Source organism: Ornithorhynchus anatinus, chromosome 18, assembly GCF_004115215.2.
Source record: "Ornithorhynchus anatinus isolate Pmale09 chromosome 18, mOrnAna1.pri.v4, whole genome shotgun sequence".
NCBI lineage: Eukaryota > Metazoa > Chordata > Mammalia > Monotremata > Ornithorhynchidae > Ornithorhynchus > Ornithorhynchus anatinus.
In genome coordinates, this window is record NC_041745.1 from 9,402,924 (window position 1) to 9,415,652 (window position 12,729).

At 43.3% G+C, this 12,729-nt stretch overlaps 1 protein-coding gene across 2 annotated transcripts in view; it reads right to left on the reverse strand.

Moving 5' to 3' along the window:
• Positions 1-12,729, reverse strand: part of MAOA (amine oxidase [flavin-containing] A) — a 119,142-nt gene that overhangs the window by 45,331 nt on the left and 61,082 nt on the right. Inside the window, exon 1 of one of the 2 annotated variants that reach the window (XM_029046599.1) lies at positions 11,196-11,343. The exons of the other annotated variant lie outside the window; for it this stretch is intronic. Within the exon in view, the coding sequence (XP_028902432.1) occupies positions 11,196-11,241 (46 nt within the window). The 5' untranslated portion in view covers positions 11,242-11,343. Of the gene's footprint in view, positions 1-11,195; positions 11,344-12,729 lie in introns of those variants that run through there. 2 annotated transcript variants of the gene reach the window in all.

Consider the following 12,729-nt stretch of genomic DNA (forward strand, 5'->3'; position numbering starts at 1 on the left):
ACTTAAAGGCACTGTATATAGAAAAGATATTCCAATTTACTTAGCCATGAAACTAAAACCATGAAATGACACAACTTCCATTTCAAACCGTGATTTCACACACACCTTCAAAATGGTATTAAAAGGAACATGACTATAATTCAGATGAGATGGCAGTGGGTTTTGTACTGAACAGAAATTTTAGACAGAAGATGGATTCATTCATCTTAAACCAGACTGCTGTTATTGAGTGGTCAAGGTCTTGGACAATACTGAATTTGTTTCGTCATGTCTTTGGCATGCCCAGTGAAAATAAACAGATGGTTTTGGTTTTAAGATCTCTAAGGACTTATCACTAAAAGCCACATTTTACCAAGATAATCCAAATCAGAAATATTTTCATTTTATCTGCGTCTTGAGAGTAGTAGATCTCAATTAGTTAATGACCGGCTCCCATTTCCCACAATTCCTCTCCTGGCTGCCATATTCTCACACTAGAATTTTAAGAGTTGCAAACATATCCGATAACCTCGCAATATCATGAAACCATTTCAGTCAATTGTATCTATGGATTTAATGTGACTACCAACTCTGATTGTACTTTCCCAAGCACTTAGTACAGTGCTCTGCACACATCAAACACTCAATAAATTAACAATTGACTGATTACTTCCTCTACATTCACCCTTAGAGGTGGACTTCTCAAATCCTAACTATCCAAACTTAGTGACACTAGATGGATTTTGAAAACAAGCTATCAGTTGGAACAACTTAATGTTACGATATGTCGCCAAAGGCGGCGGCAGATTTACCTTCTGGGTTTTCCTGGCTGGATAAATATCAGACCCTGGTGGTAGGTTAAAAAAAACACCGCCAAGTTCAGTAGATGTGTAGCCCCACATGCCCTCTAGAAAATGGGCTGTGGGATGAGTCTAGTGCTAGGAATACAAAGACCTCAGTTTTAAATTGTGGGGGACAGTTAAATCTCTTTGTATGCTGCTTCCCCTCATCTGTGAAATATGGGACCTTTTGAACCTTTCCTTCTTTAAAGCGTTTTTGCCCTTCTTTAAAGGGTTTTTCTTGGCTAAATCAGGGATGAAGTGTGTGTCTCAAAATACAGGTGCAGGCAAAACAGATGATAATACTTGCAAGACTGGTTCTGATTGTCCTTCTTAAATTGGGGCTCTTAATTTTAGGGGAGTGAATGATAGAGAACAAGCCTTCAGAGATAGTTCCATGAAATAAATGTCTGTAGTATTTTGTCTCACTCTATTTTACACACATTTATTTTCTCATGCAGAAAATAAAGTTAGTTCTCCAAAAGGAGAAAAATTTCATCCTCTGGGAGTTGATGACTCAATTTCTAATATCTGGAAAGTATCCTTTCTCTTATAATCCACCTCTTTGTCTTATTTCATTTTAGTGCACATTGGCCTCCCTCAGATGAGGAGAAATGACATTACTGTGAAAATCTTAAAGACCTCAAATACCCCCCACTCTCTACTTTCCTAGGAATTTCTAACATGACTTGTCACTTCGAGTATATTTCCCTAGAAGTTCTGAAAGCTTCTTAAGTTCACTACTGGGGATTTCCTAAACAGACAGCTAGAAAGTACTGACGTCTCTAAAGAGTCTCCTTAAAGTCGGGCATCAGTGACCCTTTTTGAGGTGGGGGAGTGAGTGTGTGCTAGGATTTCAATGATTAACTCGATAGCCATTGTTGCCAAATCCCACCCTGACCCAGCCAGGTTATGAAGCTTTCTGTTGTGATACTAATGCCTAAGAAAAGGAAAATCCCTCTTTGTAGGATTTTTTTTTTCGGCTAAGCACTGAGGACCAACAATTAACCAGAAGGCGTAAGTTCGATACCAGCCTACACTCCAGCAAGACTTCCCCAACACACGACCTTTACTGATGTCACAAAGTTGAATGATATGATAATAATAATAATAATAATGGAATTTACTAGGCACTGAGGTAGATACCAAATCATGACATCTGATGGATGCAGTTGCCATCCCAAACTGCACTGTCACCAAATTCCCCTATTTAGATACCTCGCTATCTAATAACACATGGGTAGCCAACGAAAATGGACCTGAGAAAGCTAGCAAATCCTACTGGACCCTGATGGAGGGTAGCACCATAAAGGCAATAAGAATAAGTCTACACCAAAAGTCGCTTGAGCCACCACAGGATCCCAACTTTCAATATCATGATCCTTTGTAGACTAAGCAGAGACCCCACATCCAATTCCTTGCAGAGTTCTATCACTGCCACGAGAACACCATTATAAGGTCTGAGCATCACATGCATATTCTCTCTAAAGCGAACTGCCAGTTCAACCTCGAGAATTTTGTTTCAAATTTGGTCCTTCCCCTGTAGTGTATGCAAGAAACAATCAACACTTTCAGTCCTTTGGCATTAAAATCAATCTGATCGCCTCACTTTCCTTTCTTGAAGGCACATGTGATAGACGACAGGAGGAAACTCGAGAGCTGATGTGGGGTGAGCCAAAGTGGGTAACCAAAGATCAGGGACAGAACAGGTGTTTTCAAAGGCTAAATGACATGGCATAGCTGTGGGTAAGTAAGAGACAGCAGCAACAGAAAGATTGGCGTAGTATGCAACAGATAGAAATAGGATGACTTTTTGGGCAGTATTGAGATCCTAACACTAAAACACGGATTCAAAAGGAGCACGAACAATTGCAGTAGCAAGTATGACTCAATACCAAGGAGAAATATTTACATGCCCGAGTTGCGGAACAAATGGGTGGTCATGTATTAATAATAATGATGATGATAATAGTAGTAGTATTTGTTAAGCACTTATTTACAAAGGGAAGCCCCATGGCCTAGTGGTAAGAGCATGGGCCTGGGAGTCAGAAGACCTGGGTTCTCATCACAGGTCTGCCACTCGCTGCTGTTTGGCCTTGGACAAGTCACTTAACTTCCCTGTGCCTCAGTTACCTCATCTGGAAAATGGGGATTAAGTCTGTGAACACCCTCAAGGGCCCAGGACTATGTCCTATCTGATTAGCTTGTATATATCTACCCCAGCACTTAGTACAAGGCCAGACATACAATAAGCACTTAAAAAATGCTATTTTAAAAAATATTTCAATATGATCACATGAACATTATAATTCTGCATAAATTTTACTTTGCTACAAAAGTCATGACTTAAATGCTGCCGAATTATTGCGTACAGTGGACTTTCGACTATCATGCCTGTCTCAGTTTTGCATTTAATGGCCTATCTCCATAAAAACCAACTCATGGTTCATAGCTTATCTTGCTTTTTCTTAATTGTACAGGGCAAGAGACACTAATTTCTTGTTAGCCTTCTAACATGGCTTCCATCCATCTGAAAACTCACCCCTCAATTAATGAAATTTACTTCATGGTGAGAAGCAGCATGGTTTAGCGGAAACAGTATGGGCCTGGGAGTCAGAGGACCTGGATTCGAATCTTGGCCCTGCCACTTGCCTGTTGCATGACCTCGGGCAAGTTGCTTAAATTCTCTGTGCCCGATTCCTCATCTACCAAATGGGTATTAGATCCCTGTTCTCCTTGTCAGCTCTTCGTGGGCAGAGAATGTGTCTACCAACTCCCCCAAAATTGTATTGGTGCTTGGTACAAAATAAGTGCTCAATAAATAGGACTTATTGAGTCTACTTAGAGCGTGAGCCCCATGTGAGTCAGAGACTATGTGCAACCTGATTATCGTGCATTTACCCCAGCAATTAGGACAGGGTTTGGCACATAGTAAGTGCTTAACAAATTCCACAATTATTATATTTTTAAATCTTTTAAAGCATCATTTCCTCCCAAATTTGTTTCCTTCTACAAATTTCCTTCATCACACCAATCCAAAATAAAGAGTTTCACATAAAATTTGTTTTACACACTTTTATTGTGGGAATGTAAGACTCCCCTCCTCCTCCATTCTGGGAATATAAGCCTGGAAATATAAGCCTCCCCTTCTCTACTGACTTCAATGATTTACCATTTCCCAATCTGCCAATTTCTGATTTTTTTTTCCTAAGCATAAGTGCTAAACCAACTATTGTTAACTGCTTGGAGAAATTCCAGATGTGTTTCAATTAAAAAGGGAAACTGTGGCATAAAAAGAGCACAGTCAGCCATTTTAGAAGTGAAACTCCTACCTAAAACCCAGATTGTTTTGTTTCCTTTTTGGCAGGGGAGGAGTCCCTCTTAATTTAGATGAAGAGTAAGGAGTTAACCTATGAACAAAAATTTCATAACCCCTGGCTAAAATTTGTTTTAAAAGACAAAGCAGAGGAATAGTATAGTATTTCAGGAACACCTTTTGTGAGCAAAACACTGCATAAGTGACTGAAAGAATACAATGGATTTTTCTGGGGGAGGGGAGAATGATCTCCTTTGCCAAACTCCCCTTTTCTTCCAACCTATCATTCTGAATTTGTTCCTTAGGTCATTCACTTTTTTAACCCAAATGTTTCTCTCCAAAACTCTCAGCTAGCAATCTAGTTCCCACTGGATTGCAACATTTCCCTTTAGCCCAAACCTTTACTCGTGTTGAAAAACTATGCAAAGTCCCCCCAAATGAGCCAGTGCACCTCAGCAGCATAAAAACAACAACAATAATAATTACGGTACTTGTTAAGCTCTTACTATGTGCCAAGCACTGTTCTAAACACTGGGGCAGATATAAGTTAATCAGGTTGAACACAGTCCTTGTCTGACATGGAGCTCAAGCATCATCATTTATTGAGCACCCTATTTTTAATGGTATCTATTAAGTGCTTATTATGTGCCAGGCATTGCTCTAAGCACTGGGATAGATGCACGCTAATCAGGTTGGACACAGTCCATGTTCCACAGGGGCTCACGGTCTTAATCTCCATTTTACAGATGAGATAACTGAGGCTCAGAAGTGACTTGCCCAATGGTACAAAACAGACAAGTGGAGGAGCTGGGATTAGAACCCAGGTCCTCCTGACTCTCAGGCCCACATTGTATGCAGAGCACTGTACAAGGTAGGCCCTTGGGAGCACTCACAAAAACTACAGAGTAGCTCATCCTACCATTTTACAGATGAGATAACTGAGGCTCAGAGAAGTGACTTGCCCAATGGTACAAAACAGACAAGTGGCGGAGCTGGGATTAGAACCCAGGTCCTCCTGACTCTCAGGCCCATATTGTATGCAGAGCACTGTACAAGGTAGGCCCTTGGGAGCACTCACAAAAACTACAGAGTAGCTCATCCTATCTTAGTTGGAATTTCTCCTCACATTCTATTCTGCCTTTGTAGCAGCTTCAAGACCAAGCTATAGCCGCACATCAGAGTTTGGAGTGTTTCAGGACTACCCTTACTGTCAGGCCTTTCTGTAGAGGCCTTTAATAATAATAATAACAATAACAACAATAATAATTTTTTTAAGAACTTACTATGTGCCAAGCACTGTTCTAATAGAACAAGGGGTAGATACAAGGTATTCAGGTTGGAAACAGTCCCTGTTCCACATGGGGCTCACAGTCTTAATCTCGATTTTATATATATATATATAAAAGGTAACTGAGGCACAAAGAAGAAAAGTGACTTGCCCAAGGTCACAGCAGACATGTGGCAGAGCTGGGATTAGAACCCATGTCCTCTGATTCCCAGGTCTGTGGTCCTTCCACTAGGTCATGCTGCTTCTCCAAGCTTTTAGCTGCTCTTCACTGCATCTCAGATAGTGAGCCTCCACGAAGGACAGGGACCGTGTCTGAATCCCACCTTCGCATTCTCTCCCAGCAATCAGTACAGCGTTCTGCACATAGGAAACGCTTAATAAACGCTATTCTACTACTACTACTCCTTCAAGCACCTGCTATGTAACGAGGCACTGGAAGAGTATTTATAATTACATCCTTAAAAACTGATCTTTGGTTTGCACTTTCAAACTTCATATAATGACTTTATATGGTCAATGACATTATACAATTTTAGGTATCAACAGAGCACAATTAATAATTATATAATTCACCATATTATATTTAGTATGGCTAATTATTAATCCTGAAAGCTAGTTATAAAATAACACACCTAATGACTTTTTATATTGACTCTACACAATGAAGGTATGGTATCTGAATGTAAACAATAAAATTAACAGAAATGTTCTGTACTATTTAATACTGCCTATAGGTTCTCAAATATTCACACCCCAAAGTTTGTGCATTAAGCAGTGCTCATAGTAATGAAAACCCACGACAGTCAAATGCTCAGAATGAGTCCAGACTATTGCTTGTATCTACTCCAGTGCTTAGTACAGTACCTGACAAATAGTAAATGATTAACAAATACCATGATCATTATGACTACAGATTGAATGCCCAATACCGTCCAAGGGGCCTCGAGGATCAGGATTCTTGGGTCCCGAGCGAGGCAAACAATGGCCCTCAGGAAATACTGGTTGATCCAAGAAATACAGATAGTCATAGGTCCCAATTATATTGACCTGGTGACGAAGTTTAATTATATTCTCCGGAGTCCCAGATGGAAATGAAGCCTCTTGACTCCAGCAACGATGCAAAGTATTGTTGGCAAGTCCCCTGAAAATTGGCCTGCATTGGCACAAAACCAACCTATGCCCTCTCCCCTCCCCAGCCCCACCTACCCACCCACAACTGGGAAAAAGCTAAAAAAGGAGCAGAAGGCAAGCCAAGGCCCACTGTGTTCTCGGTAAGGCCTTTCCTTGACCTGATATCAATCAATCAGTGGCATTTATTGAGCACTTCATTCAGTTGTATTTATTTAGTGCTTATTGTGTGCAGAGCACTAGGCTAAGTGCTTGGAAGAGGACAGAATTGGTAGTTATGTTCCCTGCCCATAACAATACCACTCTTTCTATTCATTACTTACTACTCTGATGTTTAATTAAGCAGAACAGAATTAGCTCCTCCTTATGCTAAAGTGTAAGCTCAACAGTGGGCAAGGGACCTCTCTACCAACTCTGTTGTATTGTACTTTCCCAAGCACTTTATTTCACAGTAAGCACTCAATAAATACCAATGATTGATGGATTTAAAGCCCTAAAAGAGACACACATTGTGAGGAATAAAAATGCATACAAAACTTGGGAAGGATTTTAAAACGTCTCTAAAATTGCTCTTGGCTGTTTTCTAGGTATTTTTAATGGGAGAAAGCTAGTTAACAACAGTATTTATTGACGTCAAGTACTGAAAGTTGAATAATTTTCTCAGCAGAACACAAGCAGTGGCCAGTAGGGTTGCCAGAGAGAAAGGTGGTACCTGTAGCTAGCTGATTTTCGGGGGGCAGGATAGGGAAGGCACCCCAACCAGCTTTCCTGGGACTTCTTATATTGGAGCCAAGTTTTGGCTTACTTCCAATCCCCCCCTTCAGACTGTAAGCTCCCTGAGACGAGAGCTTGGGTCTACTAACCGTAATGTACTGGCCTAAATGCTCCGTACAGTGCTCCGTACAGTTTATATGCTCAATAAATACCCCCTGATTGATTGCTTCCAGCACTACAGACATCTGCTGGGTGCAATACACTGGGCTAAACATTTATGGAAGTATAGTATAATAAAGTGACACATTTCTTGACCACAAGTAGTTTACACTCTAAAAAGGGAGACATAAAAATGTTTGCCACAAGAGTTAACCAAAAAATAATTGAATGTACAACTGAAAATTCTGCATGCAAATATAACATTCTTTTAGGAAGTGCTTAAAAGTGCTCTCGTTTGTGTGTATACGAATAGATGGAATCCCAACCTTGTCATGAGGCTTTTATTTCCAGGTTAGACACAAACTCGGAATGCTGTTTTGATGACTTCCCAGATGACCCCCCCCCAAAAAAAAATCTGAACAAAAAAGTAAGGCTAGCACACTAAGACTGGGTTAAAGTGGAACTCTGGAGGTTTTTAATTTTTTTTATACTATTCAGCTATTAAAATCCAAAGCTATGTCACCATTTATAGGGGAAAAATCTCCCAAGCATGAAACACACAATATTTCTCATTTATACTCACAAAAGGACTGATAAGGAAAATGGGATGTAATTCTGTTAATAGCCTTCTGTGCGTAGCCAAAGGCTGATGCAGTCATTTAATTAAGCAAAGAAAAATTTAATTTCTATTAACTTGGATCAATTCTAGGTAATGACATTTGTGGCTGTACTTTTCCAGGACCTATACTTTTGTTAAACAGTCTAAAATATTGTCTTTATTCAGCAACTGAAAATTGCAGCTGCTGACCACCCCAGGATAGTGCTTTGCACACATTAGGTGCTCAATAAGTACCAATGATTGAAGAACTAAGACTCTTTGCTTTGCGCATTAGAACCAATGGCATATTTATAGACCCCCACTATAAAGTCCCTGAGGCATTGCTCAGCAGTGAAAAGACTCACCCCAAGTTCTCAGCAAGAGTGCTTGGATGTAGTCAATTCCACTGGCTTGGACAACTCACTTTATGCCCTATAAATCACCTAAGCACCCACTAGAGAGTTTTACTTAATTTCAACCTGAAGATACATATGTACATACACACGCACATACATATATATATGTATATATATATATATATGTATATATATATACACGCACACAAATATATATATATAAGAGAGAGAGAGAAATGTTTCTGGAAAGTCTTTGTAAGCACTTTGACGACAGGGATCATATCTACCTACTCTATAGTACTCTCCCACTCGCTTAGTACAGTACACTGTACTGCTCAATAAATACCAATGACATTTATTTTTCTGGAAAGCAATAGGATCCCTTTTTAAGATAAGAAATGGCACAGTCTAAACCTTCCAGCTTCCCTAACATCACTCGGTACAGCACCCACCTAGCTAAGCACCCACCTAGCTAGACCAGTTTGTACTCTCTGTAGCTGTGACATTTCCATCGTTTTCCATGTGCAGTTTTTTCAGAGCATCAGGAATCTAGTGGCCACTGCACTTTAAAGACAGTCGGTGGGAAAGCCACAAGGAAGCATTTGTGTGCCTAAGGGCTGGCTGCTGAGGCTTGGTCAAAACCCAAATACCTCACCCTCCACTCTGCTAGCAAGTTGACAGACTGGAAAGTTACATGTATAACACTCCTTCCGTCACATTCCTTGCCTCCAAACCGATAACCAATATGTACTTTGTTAGAGATTTCAACTTTCCACTGCAACCACCCAAAGCTCCAAATCGTTGCTCCGGGAAGGATGATTCACTCCAGAAATTATGGAGTACAAAACTAAAGCTCTTTATGATATTATTTCCTCCTCTTTTTTTTTTTTTAACAGATCAAAAGCTTCTGGTTGGGCAGAAGCAGCACTTTATTGACCAGGAGGGGGAGAAACATGGACTGTGGAGGGAGGTCCCTCCTGACACATTTTATACTCCCCTGACAAGGAGTCCTGGGACTCTCTTCAGTAATCAATTGCTAGATGGTAAACTCAGATAGATGGCAAATTCCTTGAGGGCAGGGATCCCGTCTGTTAGTATACCTCCCCAAGCGCTTAATATAGTTATTTGAATACAATAAGCACTTAATAAACAGCTCTGACTGCATGATTGATTAAGCCTTCATAGATGGAGTCACTGAGGTCCTTCCAGCCGAGCAATTTCCCACGGAAGCCAAAGTGAAAGGGCTTCAATGGGGCATTAAAAAAAAACCAACGATATTTGTTAAGCGCTTACTATGTGCCAAGAACTGTTCTAAGCACTAGGGAAGATATAAAGTAATCAGGTTGCCCCCCCGCCCCCACAGTCTTAATCTCCATTTTACAGGTGAGGTAACTGAGGCCCAGAGAATTGAAGTGTCACACAGCAGACAAGTGGCAGAGCCGGGATTAGAGCCCTCGTCCTCTGACTCCCAAGTGTGTGCTCTTACCACTAAGACCCTTTGGACCCCCGTTTCCTCATCTCCCCTAAATTCCCATGGAGATTTCCTTTGGGCAGTAAACATCCCTCACCCTGGACCAGCCAGATCTGACGAGTGACTTGGGAATCGTCACCAGAAGCAACGTGGCTTAGTGCAAAGAGGCTTGGGAGTCAGAGGATTTGGGTTCTAATCCCCCCTCCACCACTTGTCAGCTGTGTGACCTTGGACAATTCACTTCATTTCTCTGTGTCTCAGATACCTCGTCTGTAAAATGGGGATGAAGGCTTTAAGCCCCATTTGGGACAACCTGATTACCTTGTATCTACCTCTGAGTTTAGAACAGTGTTTGGCACATAGTAAACGCTTAACAATACCAACATTGTTATTATTACTATTATATGCCAGTGCTTGGCACATAGTAAGCACATAAACACCGTAATGATGACTACTAATCTATTTATTACTGAAACAGCATGGCCTACTGGCAAGAGCACGGACTTGGGAGTCAGAGGTCGTGGGTTCTAATCCCGGCTCCGCCCTTTGTCTGCTGTGTGACTGTGGGCAAGTCACTTCACTTCTCTGGGCCTCGGCTCCCTCATCTGTAAAATGGGGATGAAGACTGTGAGCCCCACGTGGGACAACCTGATCGCCCTGAAACTTCCCCGGCGCTCAGAACAGTGCTTGGCACATAGTAAGCGCTTAAAAAATGCCATTATTATTATCTCTAGACTGTGAGCCCGTTGATGGGCAGGGATTGCCTCTGTTACCGAAGGGGACTTTCCAAGCGCTTAGTACAGTGCTCTGCACACAGTTGGCGCTCAACAAATACGGCGGAATGAATGAATTCCAGTTTTCTGGTTTGCCCATTTCCTCGTCGGCGACTCTCATCCTTTGGGCAAGCGGGTCCTGACCTCCTCCCCTGTTTTGTTGGTTTCCAAAAATCGAAAAAGCTCTACGAAAACCTAAAAAAACAAAAACAAAACCCCCCAAACCGGAGCTTTGGTCCAGGGGAGGGGGAAAGAAAGATGCGGAATTGCAAATCCCGGGCTCGGACCCTCCCCCGTCCCCACCAACAGACCTCGCCGGCGCCCGAGTCGTTCATTCCATCGTACCTACTGAGCGGTCGCGGTGTGCAGAGCCCTGCACTAAGCGCTGGGGGAAGCGCAATCGACATAGGAGGGAAGGAGGGGGGAGGATGATGTCGGGGGATGGGGGGGGATGGCTATTAGGAAGCCCCCGAGGGATGCCCGCCCACCGGCACGGGCAGAGACCTCGACAACGACACAACCACACAGCGACACGCCTGCCCCTTGGGCAGGGCAGTGGCCCGCTTGGACCGACCTGAGATGCCTCCCCCGACGACGACCACGTCGAATTTGCTGCTCATGGTGGCGGCTGTCGCCTCCGCCTGTCGCCTGTCGCGATCGGTGCAGGGCGCCCCGCCCCCTCGTTGGCCCGGCCGCGATGCCGGCTCCCCTTTATGGCCGGAGCTCCGCCCCCCGAGTGATGCCACGGGCGGGGGCGGGGCCTAACGAGATGGGGGCGGGGCCTGGAGGGGCTCATTAATAATTATAATCATAATGTTGGTATTTGTTCAGCGCTTACTATGTGCACAGCACTGTGCTAAGCGCTGGGGGAGATACAGGGTCATGGGGTTGTCCCCGTGAGGCTCCCAGTCTTCATCCCCATTTGACAGATGAGGTCACCGAGGCCCAGACAAGTGAAGTGACTTGCTCACAGTCACCCAGCTGGCAAGTGGCAGAGCCGGGATTCGAACCTGTGACCTCTGACTCCCAAGCCCGGGCTCTTGCCACTGAGCCACGCTGCGTCCATTAGAGGTCACTGAGGCCCAGAGAAGTGAAGTGACTTGCCCAAAGTCACACAGCCGACAAGTGGCAGAACAGGGATAAGAACTCTGACTCTCAAGCCCGAGCTCTTTCCAGTAAACCACACTGCTTCTCTGACAATAACAACAATATTAACAATACTATTTGTTAAGCGCTTACTATGTGCCGGACACCGTTCTACTTGCTGGGGTAGATTCAAGGTGTTCAGGTTGTCCCACGTGGGGCTCACAGTCTTAATCTCCATTTTACAGATGAGGTAGCTGAGGCACAGAGAAGTGAAGTGACTTGCCCAAAGTCACACAGCTGACAAGTGGTGGAGTTGGGATTAGAGGTCTGACTCTCAAGCCCGGGATCTTTCCAGTAAGCCACACTGCTTATCTGACAATAATAATAATATTAATAATGCTATTTGTTAAGCACTTACTATGTGTCGTGCACTGTTCTACTTGCTGGAGTAGATACTAGGTCATCAGGTTGTCCCATGTGGGGCTCACAGTCTTCATCCCCATTTTAGAGACGAGGTAACTGAGAAGTGACTTTGCCCAAGGTCACACAGCAGACAAGTGCAAAGCTTAGTGGACAGAGCATGGGCCTGGGATTCAGAATGTCCGCGGGTTCTAAACCTGGCTCTGCCACTTTTCCACTTGGGACCTTGGGCAAGTCATTCCACTTCTCTGAGCCTCAGTTTCCTCATCTGTAAAGTGAGTATTAAGACCGTGAGCCCCATGTGGGACAGGGACTGGGTCCAACCGATTTGCTCATACCCAAACCGGCGCTTAGTACTGTATCTGGCACATAGTAAGCGCTTAACAAATACCACAGTTATTACTATTACTGGGTCGCACCCACAGGAGGCCTGCATGGGGTAGGCAGGACAGGGGGAGAAAAGGGGCAGAAGGAAGGAGAGACAGGCATGTGACAAAATATCACCATCCTGTGTCACCTCCTGAGCAGGTTTTTTTGTGGGGCATGATTACTGTTCACCTCGGATGTGAGAGGTGTAATTGGAGAGAGAGTTCCTCTACCTG